Source organism: Mesoplodon mirus (assembly GCF_964341445.2).
Source record: "Mesoplodon mirus genome assembly, chromosome: 7".
NCBI classification, from domain to species: domain Eukaryota; kingdom Metazoa; phylum Chordata; class Mammalia; order Artiodactyla; family Ziphiidae; genus Mesoplodon; species Mesoplodon mirus.
In genome coordinates, this window is record NC_138983.1 from 36,029,882 (window position 1) to 36,044,500 (window position 14,619).

At 43.3% G+C, this 14,619-nt stretch overlaps 1 protein-coding gene across 1 annotated transcript in view; it reads left to right on the forward strand.

Moving 5' to 3' along the window:
* Positions 1-14,619, forward strand: part of MAML2 (mastermind like transcriptional coactivator 2) — a 364,007-nt gene that overhangs the window by 240,812 nt on the left and 108,576 nt on the right. The window contains exon 2 of the mRNA XM_082627322.1: positions 208-1,719. Within this exon, the coding sequence (XP_082483448.1) occupies positions 208-1,719 (1,512 nt within the window). The remainder of the gene's footprint in view (positions 1-207; positions 1,720-14,619) is intronic.

Here is a 14,619-nt window from a genome sequence, read left to right on the forward strand (position 1 = left end):
TGTCACCCCTCACTGACCTGCTCCTCCAGAAACATTTTGCTCTGTTTGTGCTACTGTTAGTTTCATTATATTCCAAACTGGGCTTCATTTGTGCCTCCTCCTATGTGTAAATGGAAAAAACATACAAATATTCTGTCTCTTTTGACTAAACGCATATTTTGAAAAATATCTCATGTTTTGTTTTCTTATTCCCCCTCTGTCTTTCAGCTCCAGGGTTCCTTGAAAAGAAAACAGATAGTTAACCTGTCCCCTGCCAACAGCAAGAGGCCTAATGGCTTTGTCGACAACTCATTCCTTGATATCAAAAGAATCCGTGTTGGGGAAAACCTCACTGCAGGACAAGGGGGCCTCCAAGTAAACAATGGACAAAGTCATATGATGTCAGGGACCTTGCCCATGAGCCAAGCACCCCTGAGAAAGACTGCCACGCTGCCAACCCATACACATTCTCCTGGAAATGGTATGTTCAACATGGGCTTAAAGGAAGTGAAGAAGGAACCAGGAGAGACTCTCTCTTGCAGCAAGCATGTGGATGGTCAAGTGACCCAGGAGAATATTTTTTCTAACAGGTACGGAGATGACCCTGGAGAGCAGCTGATGGATCCCGAGCTGCAGGAACTGTTCAATGAACTGACCAATATATCTGTGCCTCCCATGAGTGACCTTGAGCTTGAGAACATGATCAACGCCACCATAAAGCAGGACGACCCATTTAACATCGACTTGGGTCAGCAAAGCCAGAGGAGCACTCCCCGGCCGTCCTTGCCCATGGAGAAGACGGTGATCAAAAGTGAATACTCACCCGGCCTGACCCAGGGCCCCTCGGGCTCTCCTCAGTTGAGGCCCTCATCTGCCGGCCCTGCGTTCTCCATGGCCACCTCGGCCCTCTCCGCTTCCTCCCCGATCCCTTCGGTCCCTCAGAGCCAGACTCAGCCCCAGACGGCCTCTGGAGCAAGCCGGGCCCTGCCGAGCTGGCAGGAAGTATCCCACGCCCAGCAGCTCAAACAGATCGCCGCTAATCGTCAGCAGCACGTCCGGATGCAGCAGCACCAGCCGACCAGCTGGCCAGGCTTGCCCTCTTCGGCGGGACCCTCCCCAGGTCCATTTGGGCAGGAGAAAATCCCCAGCCCCTCTTTTGGCCAGCAGCCATTCAGCCCCCAGAGCTCCCCCATGCCGGGGGTCGTGGGCGGCGGCAGCCAGTCGAAGGTCATGGCGAACTACATGTACAAGGCCAGCCCCTCGGCCCAGGGAGGGCCTCTGGACGTGCTCCTGCAGCAGAAGCCTCAGGACCTTAGTCGGAGTTTTATGAACAACCCCCACACAGCCATGGAGCCCCGGCATGGCAGCACCAAGCCTTTGTTTCATTTTAACTCAGATCAAGCCAACCAGCAGATGCCTTCCGTTTTGCCTCCCCAGAGCAAGCCTCCTCTCCTGCATTATACCCAGCCGCAGCCGCAGCCACAGCAGAGCTCGATTTCAGCTCAGCAGCAGCAGCAGCAGCAGCAGCAACAGCCGCAGCCGCAGCCGCAGCCGCAGCCACAGCCGCAGCCACAGCCACAGCAGCAACAGCAGCAGCCAGCAGCTCAGCCCACCCAACCTCTCACGAGCCAGCCTTTGCTGAGGTCACCGTTACCACTTCAGCAAAAGATCCTGCTGCAGAAGATGCAGAATCAGCCCGTCACAGGACTGGGGTACCAAGTCTCCCAACAACACAGACAGGTAAGGGCTGTGCTCCTCCCAATGCAGGTACCCAGACACCGTTCAGCTTGGTCCTGTTGCTTTGGTTACCATTATGTTTGCACTGGGACAGAATCAAGACCACAAAGACAGCAATGGTGCTGACAGATGCCTCTGAAGACCTCGTGAAGGTTCACTTGAGGCATCTGGAGACAAGAGCGTCTTCCTTGTAGAGCATCACTGTCACTGGGGTCTGTTGTGATCAAAGGCTCTTGCTTATTAAGAATGTTGCCTTAGAATCCATGCCTTTAGTGACAAGTCCAGTTGTCAGTTACATTCTGATATGCCCACGCCTGGTGTTTATTTGTTCAGTCAATAAATCAGTCATGAAGTCGGCATGCATGCCCTGAGTACCTACCGCATGCATGATGTTGTGATGGTGCTGAGTACTGAAATAAGGCCAGACATGATATTAAGAGTGTTTAATGACAAATCTCCACCCACACCAACCAACTGAAATGTCTATACGCCCAACCCATCACAATAGATCCTGCTGTGATTCCATGCTGGTGCATGAGGGTTGAGTATCCACCTTAAATAAGACATGTTCTCTGTCTGCAAGTACAGTCTGGAGAGGTCGACAGGCTTTAAAAACTATCATTTTAATACTGAGTGGAAAGGATAATGACATGGAGCACACAGCTTGGGTATTTACTGAGCAAGGGGAAATCACGAAGGGCTGCCGGAGAAGGTAATGTGTGAATTAAGTGTTAAAGCATGAAATTGTCATGACTACCAACAGAAAAAAAATCTGTGGTTACCTTATATCCTGCGGTTAACATAAAGCAGAGGTTTTATTCTGCCCCAAACAGGAATCATATGAAGAGATAGCCCTGTGTTTCCAGAACACACACTGGTGAATCAGTGCTGATCCCCAGGGAACTTGAAAGGAAAAATTCTTCCTGGAATAAGTGAGGGAAGGCAGGCAGGCAGGCAGGCAGGAAGGAAGGCTGAATGTTGCTTTGTGCATGTAATTTGACAGATCTGTGTTAGCGTCCAAGCACAAAGACAGCACGTTACCTGTCAAAACAATGTGTCAGGACAGTATGACGGCACAGAGCCTAGTTCCAATCACATTCCTAGAGTAGTTTGTATGGCTACTGCCCAGAAAAGAATGCCACCAGCACCACAGACTGTGGCCAAGCTAACCTTTGCCTTAGATATATGCCAGGAGAAAACTAGACTCAACTAGGATTCAAGAGCTGTGTCCCAAGTAAACTTTCGGCTCTTAACCACTTACGAAGTGTGTTTTTCTAAATCGTAGATTATGAAGAATGGACTTGGAGTAGATTCATGTGTATATTACAAAGTTCCATTTTTAGCATGGGTAATTTGGGGATCGTTTAAAAGCAAACAGTATTGTGGAACTACTTTCTAATATTCTGTGTAGCCACTTTGCTGTGGGTGAATCTGGGTTTAAATTCTAACTCTGACATTCTAGCTGTGTGACCTCCAGTGAATCAGTGAGCCTCTCTAAGCCTCAGTTTCCTCACCTGTAAATGAGGATGGTAATGTACATCCTAGGATTTTTGGAGAGTAAGTGAAGTATCTCTCAGGCGGGGGTCTAGAATAAAGTTGGCCATTATTGTGATTATCATGAAAAGGGCCATACATGATATCAGAATATTTTTCAACAAGCATTACTTTTATGTAGGAAGCCCATTGGAGTAAATCTCAAATTTTTTCATAAACAGTACTAGAGGAATAAAAGAGAACTATCTTTAATTCTGTCCAGCAATATGGTGAGTGGGTAGCGATTTACCTTTCCTGGGCCCGGACTTCTGACCATAAAAATGACCATAAATAATGAGACATTAGTAGAAGTTAGCATTTATTATTTACTCTGTAACTGGCATGACCTCTGCCCCCCTTGATTGTGGTATCTCATTTTACCCATGTAAGCTAATTACCATTTTTCTCATTTTATAGGTGAGGCAAGTGAGGCACAGAGAAGTTAAATGACTTTTCCAAAGTTACACAGATAATAAGTAGCAGAGCCATGATTCTGATGGTCTCCTTTGAAGGTTGTACTTTCAGACTTGAGGCTATACCGCTCACAAGAAGGATTTGCTGGGAAATGAATGGCCATTTGTAGATCATTGTGTAATTCTCAAAAGAAATATTTCTTATAATATCGAGCCATATTTACATAATCTACATAGTAAATTAAGTTTTGGGAGGATACAGAGAGTCTCAAATCTCTAATCCCCTTCAGAGCTGTTAAAGAAAAGAATCAAAAAATATCTGTGTGACGCTTGACCTTCCTGAGAGTGAGTATTATGAAGCTTAACCAAAATAAGCAATTTACAATAGGAAATATAGCTCTTTGGTACCCCATCAGCCCTTCTTTGGGAGCCTTCCTGACACCTCCAACATCCTCTGTCTTGTTTCCGCCTCTATTGCTCATATCAACAACTGTCCACCATACTTCTGACCCCTTGGTCCCCATGCCAGCTTCCAGGACCCAAGCACACCAATGAGTGCTAATGACCAAATCCACAAACATCTTCCAGTGCCTTAGATATTTTTTTACTTTTCCCAGTGTGTATGACACTTATGATGCCAAGATAATTTTCATCTTTTCAAGAAGGCCCTCAAAAAGTGGTAGAAATGGTGGTGACATGTCCAGCTAGAGACCTCTTCTGTACACGCAAGCAATGGCTACTCAATCAAAGCCTTATCCCAACCTTGTCAATTGAACTATATTGTCCCTTCTGGCTCAACAATTCCATGAAGTATGACTCTGAAGTGTTCTGTGTCTGAGTTGTGAGTAGGTGTATCAGAGCTCTCTAGTCAAATAAGTGTTACCCTCTTGAAAGCATTCACCTTTGAAGGGGTTGGACGCATTCTAATAATGGTGCTATTGTTCAATACAGTTGCAGAGTTTTTCTCTAGGGATTGTCTTCAGAGCTTTTAGCACATTGAGTGGATTGTTATCAGTGCAGTAATATTCATCTTGTTAGGGTTATTTTTGAAAACAGTCAAGCAGAGTAATGCTGCTTTGGGTCAAAAAAACAAAGAATAACTATGATGTGATAGAGCTGCATTTCAAGTTTGGTTTGTGAACTTTCCCTGAAGGCAATAAAGAAAGTCAATGAGTTGCTTCCCAAGATGATAATTTTGAGAAGTAATTTTCATTTGGATGTACATATTTCTAGGTTCTTCCATTTTTATTGTCTCATCTGGTATATTGCTAAGTATTCTAAACTCAGAGAGAGTAGTTTTAACTCTGCCATTCATAGTAGACAGTACAAATCTGTGTTCTCATCTCAGATTAGCCAAATCACTGATACTCATGACCAAAGCCATAGGAGGGAAGGAAATTAAGCAATTCTTAAGTTTATCAACTAAAGCATCCTGAACGAAAACAGTAGTCATGAATTTTTTTTTCTGCTTGTCATACTCACTTTATGTCAAACACAGCAAGATTTATTAGTGGGATATGTTAATTGGGACAGTCTAGCCTTGGGAATGGTAGAAATCTTGGTTCTCTGCTACAAAATGGCAGATTGAATTTGTTGATCAGTTGTTTAGAATTTACCCAGTAGACTGTGCAAAGATGGCCTTCTCTTCTCCTTTCAGAACTCTGAACCCAGACAGGGCTGCATGCTCAGGCAGAGACTGAAATTGGGGGAATTCAGATGTCCCTCTCCCTTTATTGGGTAACCTGCCCGCCTCTGCTCTCCTAGATGTGAATGGCACCCGAGAGATAGATGCAGCATAATCAAATTGTTGGAGACATCTTTATTGTTCCATGCCTGGAGTAGTTTTAAATAATCCCTTCTCTGGAGACTGCGAGAACAAATGGTATTTGGTGTTTCACAAAATGTCTTCAGCAACTCTGTCTTGCTAGTGTTTGGGGCTTGGCAAATGGAAATACCTCCTGGCTATAATTTTCGTCTTTTTCCGATTGGAAGGTTATGGGAGAGGGCAGGAGAGGGATGTAATGCATGCAGTTCTGATTTATCTTCAAGTCACTGAATACTTGTTTTAAGGTGTGAAAGAATTACTGGTTGACCAGGGCTCATGAGAGTTCAATCCAAAGCCCTAACCTCTTGCACTAGAAAATGGTCTTTTTCAAAGCTGTATAATCAGACACTTAAAAGTGTGAATTTTTTTTTGTAACATTAGAGCCATGAAACTCAAGTGGATTCTATATTTGGTTTAGAATTCTCCCATCTCTAAAAATTCTGAGAGGGAAGGCAGCCAGTGAATGGATAGTTTGTTATGACCAAAACATAAATTTGTACATTTCCTTTTTAGTTTAAAGCCAAGCTCCTCAATCGTATATTAGGAGCCTCACCCCACTCTCTCTACCTAGCCAAGTTTATCCTTCAGTGCACTATATATCAACCCTTGGCATAAATCAAGCAATGTTCTCCTCCCTTCGTCTTTAAGTTGATCTTGTGTATAGCTAACCTTAAAGATGAACACTCAGAAAATTGTTTCCCAGTTGGTCTAGCTGAGGGTGGAGGAATGAGGACTCACTGTAGCTGTCACATACTGACAATATTTCTAAATCCTTATAATTGCCCAGAGAAAGTGCCAGAGAAGAGATAGAACCTTCATTCAACTGGGAGTGACTTTTCTAATAGGAAAATAATTATGAATTCAGACTTCTGTAACAATATAACATCCAAACCACCCCTTTGCTGGGGGCTAGGGGTTGGCTAAAGGGTCAGCCAATTAGGCTAGTGTCAGGGTTTGGCTTTAGGGGCAGAATCAGGTGAGAGGAAGTCAGGAGCATGAACGGCCAAAGACAGAACCCAGCCAAAATCCTAAAAAAGCTGGGAAACAAAATCAGTCAGTATACTCAGAACCGAGGAGTGAATCTAAAAGATGGTAACAAACCCATGATTTCGTTAGTGACCTAAAGTCTAGAGTGTAGTTAGGATAGAGACCCAGGAGATGCTAGGTGGTCATTACAAATGACCCTCGACCATTTGGTGATTTCCATTATGACTTACCTTGGCTGGATTATGCTGGCAAAAGGGAAGAGTTCTGATACAGATATACTGCGGGTTGTTCATGGCAAGCCAGGAGCATTGTTTTTATATTTTCATTTTATCTTTGATATTTCATCATTTATCTTTTAAGTTTACAAAAGAAACAAAAATTTGTTTTTAATACTCCATGAAACTAGTGCTAAGGCCAGGATCCAGAGTGAATTTCCAGACACACATGTCAATATAATTTATACTGAAGACTTTTTTTTTATTGGAGTATAGTTGATTTACAATGTTATGTTAGTTTCAGGTGTACATCAAAGTAAATCAGTTATACATATACATATATCCACTCTCTCCTAGATTCTTTTCCCATATAGGCCATTACAGAGTATTGATTAGAGTTCCCTGTACCATGGAGTAGGTCCCTATTAGTTATCCATTTTATATACAGTAGTGTGTATATGTCAATCCCAATCTTTCAGTTTATCCATCCCCTGCCTTACACCCTGGTAACCATTTAGAAAACCAGTTTGTTTTCTACATCTGTAACCCTATTTATGTTTTGTATATAAGTTCATTTGAACCCTTTCTTTACATTCCGCATATAAGTGATATCATATGATACTTGTCCTCCTCTGTCTGACTTACTTCACTCAGTATAACAATCTCTAGGTCCATCCATGTTCCTGCAATGGCATTATTTCATTCTTTTTTATGGCTGAGTAATATTCCATTGTATATATGTACCACATCTTCTTTATCCATTCCTCTATTGATGGACATTTAGGTTGCTTCCATGTCCTGGCTGTTGTAAATAATGCTGCAGTGAACATTGGGGTGCATGTATCTTTTGGAATTATGGTTTTCTCTGGATATATGCCCAGGAGTGGGATTGCTGGGTCATATGGTAGCCCTATTTTCAGGTTTTTAAGTAACCTCCATACTGTTCTCTATAGTGGCTGCACCAATTTACATTCCCACCAACAGTGCAAGAGGGTTCCCTTTTCTCCACACCCTCTCCAGCATTTATTGTTTGTAGATTTTTTGATGATGGCCATTCTGACCAGTGTGAAGTGATACCTCGTTGTGGTTTTGATTTGCATTTCTCTAATGATTAATGATGCTGAGCATCCTTTCATGTGTTTGTTGGCAATCTGTATATCTTCTTTGGGGAAATGTCTGTTTAGGTCTTCTGCCCATTTTTGGATTGGGGTGTTTGTTTGTTTGATATTGAGCTGCATGAGCTACTTGTATATTTTGGAGATGAATCCTTTGTCAGTTGCTTCATTTGCAAATATTTTCTCCCATTCTGAGGGTTGTCTTTTCATCTTGTTCATGGTTTCCTTTGCTGTGCAAAAGCTTTGAAGTTTCATTAGGTCCCATTTGTTTATTTTTGTTTTTATTTCCATTCCTCTACAAGATGGGTCAGAAAGGATCTTGCTGTGATTTATGTGAAAGAGTGTTCTGCCTATGTTTTCCTGTAAGAGTTTTATAGTGTCTGGCCTTACATTTAGGTCTTTAAGCCATTTTGAGCTTATTTTTGTGTATGGTGTTAGGGAGTGTTCCAATTTCATTCCTTTACATGTAGCTGTCCAGTTTTCCCAGCACCACTTATTGAAGAGGCTCTCTTTTCTCCATTGTATATTCTTGCCTCCTTTGTCAAAGTTAAGGTGACCATATGTGTGTGGGGTTATCTCTGGGCTTTCCATCCTGTTCCATTGATCTATATTTCTGTTTTTGTGCCAGTACCATACTGTCTTGATTACTGTAGCTTTGTAGTATAGTCTGAATTCTGGGAGCCTGATACCTCCAGCTCCGTTTTTCTTTCTCAAGATTGCTTTGCCTATTCAGGGTCTTTTGTGTTTCCATACAAATTGTAAAACTTTTTGTTCTAGCTCTGTGAAAAATGCCATTGGTAGCTTGATAGGGATTGCACTGAATCTGTAGATTGCTTTGGGTAGTATAGTCATTTTCACAATGTTGATTCTTCCAATCTAAGAACATGGTGTATGTCTCCATGTGTTTGTATCATCTTTAATTTCTTTCCTCAGTGTCTTATAGTTTTCTGCATACAGGTCTTTTGTCTCCCTAGGTAGGTTTATTCCTAGGTATTTTATTCTCTCTGTTGCAGTGGTAAATGGGATTGTTTCCTTAATTTCTCTTTCAGATTTTTCATCTTTAGTGTATAGGAATGCAAGAGATTTCTGTGCATTAATGTTGTATCCTGCTACTTTACCAAATTCATTGATTAGCTCTAATAGTTTTCTGATAGCATCTTTAGGATTTTCTGTGTATAGTATCATGTCATCTTGTACTGAAGACTCTTGACTGGCAAAATTAGCAGGAGGGATTTTGCTTGTGTCTTGTTAGTGTTCTTTGGTTTGTTCATTTTAACATGAATACCGACTCTGTGCCATATATAAATAACACAAATGGTAGATATTATCAATGCTTTTTTAATAGATGAGGCCACAAGGCTTAGAGGGGTTAAATAACTTGCTCAGAGTTTCAGTCAGCACTGGCCCAGTGCTAATAACTACTATGCTGCCTAGGTTAAGGAAATAGGTACAGGTGGTCTGGATTGTGCTAACAGAGCCTTCTTTGTGATGTCTGTTTGAAATTTCACTGTTGCCTACATTCCCAGTTTTTTTCTACCTCAGGCAAAATTTAAGCCAGTTCTGATGCAGTTGCCTTATCTCAATCCACAGATCTCTAGTCTCCTAGTCTGCCCAACTTGGAGCCAGGAACTAAAGATTCCAGACTAACCTGAGTACTGATCCATTCTTCACTCTAGCAATAGCTTGTATTCATTCGTGCAAAACATATTTGTTGAGTGCTTGCTCTATTTGTTGAGTTCTGGATACTGATACTACAACTGAGAACAAAGATGAAGGTGTGAGGTAGTAAGGGAAAAATAAAATTTTTTTAAACTTTTTTTTTTCTAAAGGCTACCAGTTTTGTTTTTTGTTTTTTGTTTTCGATATGCGGGCCTCTCACCTCCGCGGCCTCTCCCACTGCAGAGCACAGGCTCCACGTGCACAGGTCCAGTGGCCATGGCCCACAGGCCCAGCCGCTCCACGGCATGTGGGATCCTCCCAGACCGGGGCATGAACCCACGCCCCCTGCATCGGCAGGCGGACTCCCAACCACTGCGCCACCAGGGAAGCCCTAAACTTTTTTTAGATTATAAATAATCACAAAGTGTTTTCAAATTGAGCTATTTTCATCATATTGCAGACTTATTCTTGCTTCTGTTGCTAGGCTGATTTGCTGCTGGGCTTCCTGGTACCTCTGATCCATGATAAAAATGGAAAAAACTCAAGGGAGTGGATATGTGATTTAGTTTTTAAAGCAAAAATCCGAAGTCTTTGTTATATTTTTTTAAGTGATAAAGAAAATTCATTCACTCTCTTTTTCTTTAACATCATCCATCAAGATTTTAGAACCTGTTTATGGTCACTGTTAGAGGTTCACAATAGGGTAAAACCATAATTTTTGCATTCATTCATTCATATGATGAGAATTTATTGAGCACTTACAATGTGCCAGGAGTTGAAGACTAAAAGATTAAGTGATCCAAAGAACCCTCCTTGCATCCATCAAAAGATCAGGAAGGGCTTCCCTGGTGGCGCAGTGGTTGAGAGTCTGCCTGCTAATGCAGGGGACACGGGTTCGAGCCCCGGTCTGGGAAGATCCCACATGCCGCGGAGCAACTGGGCCCATGAGCCACAACTACTGAGCCTGCGCATCTGGAGCCTGTGCTCCGCAACAAGAGAGGCCGCGATAGAGGCCTGCGCACCGCGATGAAGAGTGGCCCCCGCTTGCTGCAACTAGAGAAAGCCCTTGCACAGAAACGAAGACCCAACACAGCAAAAATTAATTAATTAATTAATTAACTCCTACCCCCAACATCTTCTAACAAAAAAAAAAGATCAGGAAGTCATGGTTCCTCTCCTCAATGAGCTTTTGATTAGAAGGAGACATCTGTCCCTAATACTATTGGATTCCCATTGGGTATGCACACTACATTGTCCTTTGCTTAAATCCACTTTATGTAGTAACTGAGCCCAAATCACCTGGGCTTTTCCCCTAAGTTTTCAAGTTCAACTTTGAACATGTTACTTTAACCTTTTATAGAATAGAACTCTATTTGCTAGATATTCCACTTTCATTTCTATTTCATTTTATCATCCTAGTATGCAATAGCTCAGTTCACAATAGACTGAATTGGTGTGAAGCAACAATTAATTCCTGTGTCCCTCAATAAAGAAGTAAACACAATAGCAAGAAGAACATGTTAGCCTTGGAATAATAATCCATAGGGTTTAAATCCACAGTTGGGGAATGACTTCTGTTATTCTCATTTCACTCATTCCAAGGTCTTTATCCATTCCTTGCATCCGTCCATAAGAGCTGTGCATTTAAGACATTAGTGGGTAATTTAGCCTGTTGAATACCAAGTTTCTAACTAGGGAAAAGAGGGGTATGAGGTTAAGAAATAGATTTGATCCTGGAGAGGGAAATGCAAGAGGGTTAATGGAAAATATGACAGATACTTAACTGTAATGTGCATTAATGTAACTGACTCAAACAATCCCCTTTGCACCCATTCCAATTAGTTTTGCCTTTTCTAATCAGATGTCAGTTGGTATCAGTTCGGTGGAGGGGGGTGGTGGGGTCTTTTTGTGAAATCAAAAGGAATCAAAAACCCATTTAGCCAGTGTGCTAATCAGTAAGTGTTCATATCAATGGTTAATTAAAGTCAGGCACAGAGACTTGAGATTCAGAAGGTGTTTACCATAAGAAGTTCTAGGTTTGAAACAAAAGACCACACAAATATTTACACTTCTAGGATCAGAGCGATGTAACATGAGTGAATCATCTTACTCTTTTACATTGTGTTGCAAGCAAGGAAGACCCAACTTACACACACAGAGCCCAGGCAGCTCTCTGGATGCTAATTAGACAACTCTGGATAAATATTTGCATTTTATGCAATGAATCTGAACAATAAAGTGGCACCTTATTCTCCAAGCAGTAAATGGAGTAGAGCAGAATAAAGGGAGGCCAGTGACTACACGCCTGTGCATCCTGCAAAATCAAGTTTCAAGGTCCTTGAGGATGAAAGAATGGGGGTGGTTGACCTGTTTCCCTTTCTTTCTGCTGCTAATTCCCTCCACCCTGAATCACTGGCATTTTCCAGTTTGCTTTTCACAGGAGCTTAAGTTCAGCTCCACCTTTAGGAAACATGAATTTCATAAACAGGGAGCTTGTTCTGGCCCTATGTCTTAGAGCCCACACGCCTGTGTGGGTGAACACAAGAGCGTGTGGGTCTCATGTTCTTGTCTTTGGCTCACATCTCAACTTTATGTCTCTGGGTCTTTGTCCAGTACCCCCTCCCCTTGGCTGTCCCCTCTCTTCTTTTACCCTTTCCCTACAGACCAATTTTGAACTCACCTCTTTTCCCTGAACTCCTTTGAGACCCATTTTATGGCAGGCCTGGAAAGGATGCCGAGGACATTTAGCCACTGGAGTTGTTATTGGCAACAAGGGTGAAGACACTTTTCCTGGAAAAGGATGCATGTTGGGGAGAGCCTGATGAGCTGGCAGCCCCGTCTCTGTGTCCCACAAGCCTCTGGCACAGGTGAATGAAGTCTGAATGGACACACCCATGGGAAAAACATTGCCCCTCTCTCATCAAGTGCTTGCTGACTGGCCTGTGTCCTTGCCATCTTGCCAACCTGCCAGTGGAGTGAGCATTCTAAAACAGGAATTTAACCATGTCTGTCACCTGCCTAAGCCCCTTAAGTGATCTTCATTTCCTCATAACAAAAGCCAGCTCCTTCCATGGCTTTGTGTGACCTGGCTCCTGCCAAGCCCTCCAGATGGATTGGTTTCTATTCCCAGCTTTCTTCTTCCCTTAACCCCATGCTATCACCTGTCTGTGCCCCGCAGACTCCCATACACTGTGCCCTCCAGCTCCCTCCAACAGAAGTCCTGAAAAGTACCACGCTTTCACCCTCAGCTCTTCAAACATGCCCTTCCTTCTTTCTGGAACATTCTCCCGCTCTACTCTGCCTGGCTAACCTAACCCTAAGCTTTCTCAGTCTCAGCTAAACAATTTCTTCCAGAAGGTTTCCCTGGCCTCCCAATCTGGATAAGCTCCCATTCTGTATTCTCTGCTAGTTGCCTCTACTTCCTCTCTTCCAAGAGCTATCACTCCTCATATCTCTTTGTTCTTGTGTGTCTTCCTCAACGCCGCAGCGAGCCACTTGAAGGCAGGGATCGTGTCCATCTTGTTCACCCTTATACCCCAGTCCCTAAAATGTCTACTCTGTGGTTGGCACCCACAACATTTTTGCTGAAGAAATGAGCAGCGGAATTATACCATTGAGCCATCATCCTTTCTTCTGTTCTAAGGATTTAAGGTCCCCAACACATCCCCCCTCTCCTCCTCAGAAGGTAGAAACAGGAGCTAGCCCTTCCACCTTCATCTATACCAAGTTTGCCCTTAAGACATTTGCCCATGGACCTGACAACAGTTCAGAGAATTCACTCTCAGCTGCTCCATGGGTTAAAACTGTGGAAGGGGATTCGGCAGAAGCACTTTTGACAGAGGCTGGACTGACCTGTATCCTGGGGAATCATGCAGATAAGAGTCAGTTATAAGAATTTTATCAACAATACTCCACATGATTTTTTCTTTCAGAAAACATGTGTGGAACATCAATAATTTACCAATAATGACCAAACACAATCCCTCTTCCTAAGTAATTGAAAGAAACAAGTGATTATAATGTAGTGTTTATAAGGTTTCTGATAGAAGTCACTGTAAGGTATTCTGAGAGCACAGAGATGAAGCACTTAGTGTAGCCTTGGGAACCAGAAAAAGCATTCTGGAGGAGGTATTATCTAAGTGCCTACCTCAAGGAAGACTAGGAGGCAGTGAGGTGAAAGGGAAAAGGCCTTCCAGGCAGAGGCTGAGTTCTTTTGGAAGATTCCAAGTAGTTCAGAGTGGCTGGACTGTGGAGTGCAAGGTCAGGAGAGGAGAGATGAGACTGGGGTGGTAAGCAGGGGCCAGGTCATGAGGGGCCTTAAACACCATTATAAAGGAAGTTAGAAATTCATCCTGAGGGCAATAGAAAGTTGTGGAGAAAAGTGTACAGGTTGTTTTTAAACAGAGGCATAACTTATGCCTACCACAGAGGAGTTGCAAAATTCAAACCTATTGAACGTTAAAGAATCAGATTTGCTCCTCAGACAAGTTACAGTATAGGGAATATACTGGAGGGGCCCAAGCCAGGGACAAGGAGACCTTCACCGGATCTGTATGCCAAGAACATTTCAAAGGTTTGAACGTGCAGTTGCTGTGGCCCCAGGCAGCTCCTCCCTTCTGCCAACCCTAGAGTGTCCCTGCCTGTTCACCGGTCCTCTGTCCCATTCTCCCCCTTGCCCCTCACACTTGGCTTCTCTATGGCCAACACTGGACTTCTGCTTTTGCTCCAGAAGACTTGGTCTATCCGTTTCGTCTCTTATATCTTCACTTTCTCCTTTCTACCTTCAAGCTTGCTCAAGCCCCCAGCATCTTTCCAAAGTAACTTCCCATCAGCCCTCCTACCCCTGTGAGCCCCAATTTCCCAGTTACCAGGCTCAGGACCTCTGCGTCAGTATAAGTCCTCTCTCTCTGCCTTAGGCCACCTTCCCAGGTGCTACTACGGAGGCCGCTGGTAACCATCCACGCCTCTTTCTCTTCTCCATGACCACTGCCACTGCCCATGTGCTCACATTATTGCAGTGCTCCCTTGTCCCTCCCAGTAACGGGCTGACAGTGTGTCTAAGAAGTTCTGCCTTGCTCCACACTCCTGGGGCTGAGCCCAGTGGCTGAGGTTCCAGTTATCTTTGTGGCTTTGCCAGGCCTCCCCCTTGGAATTAC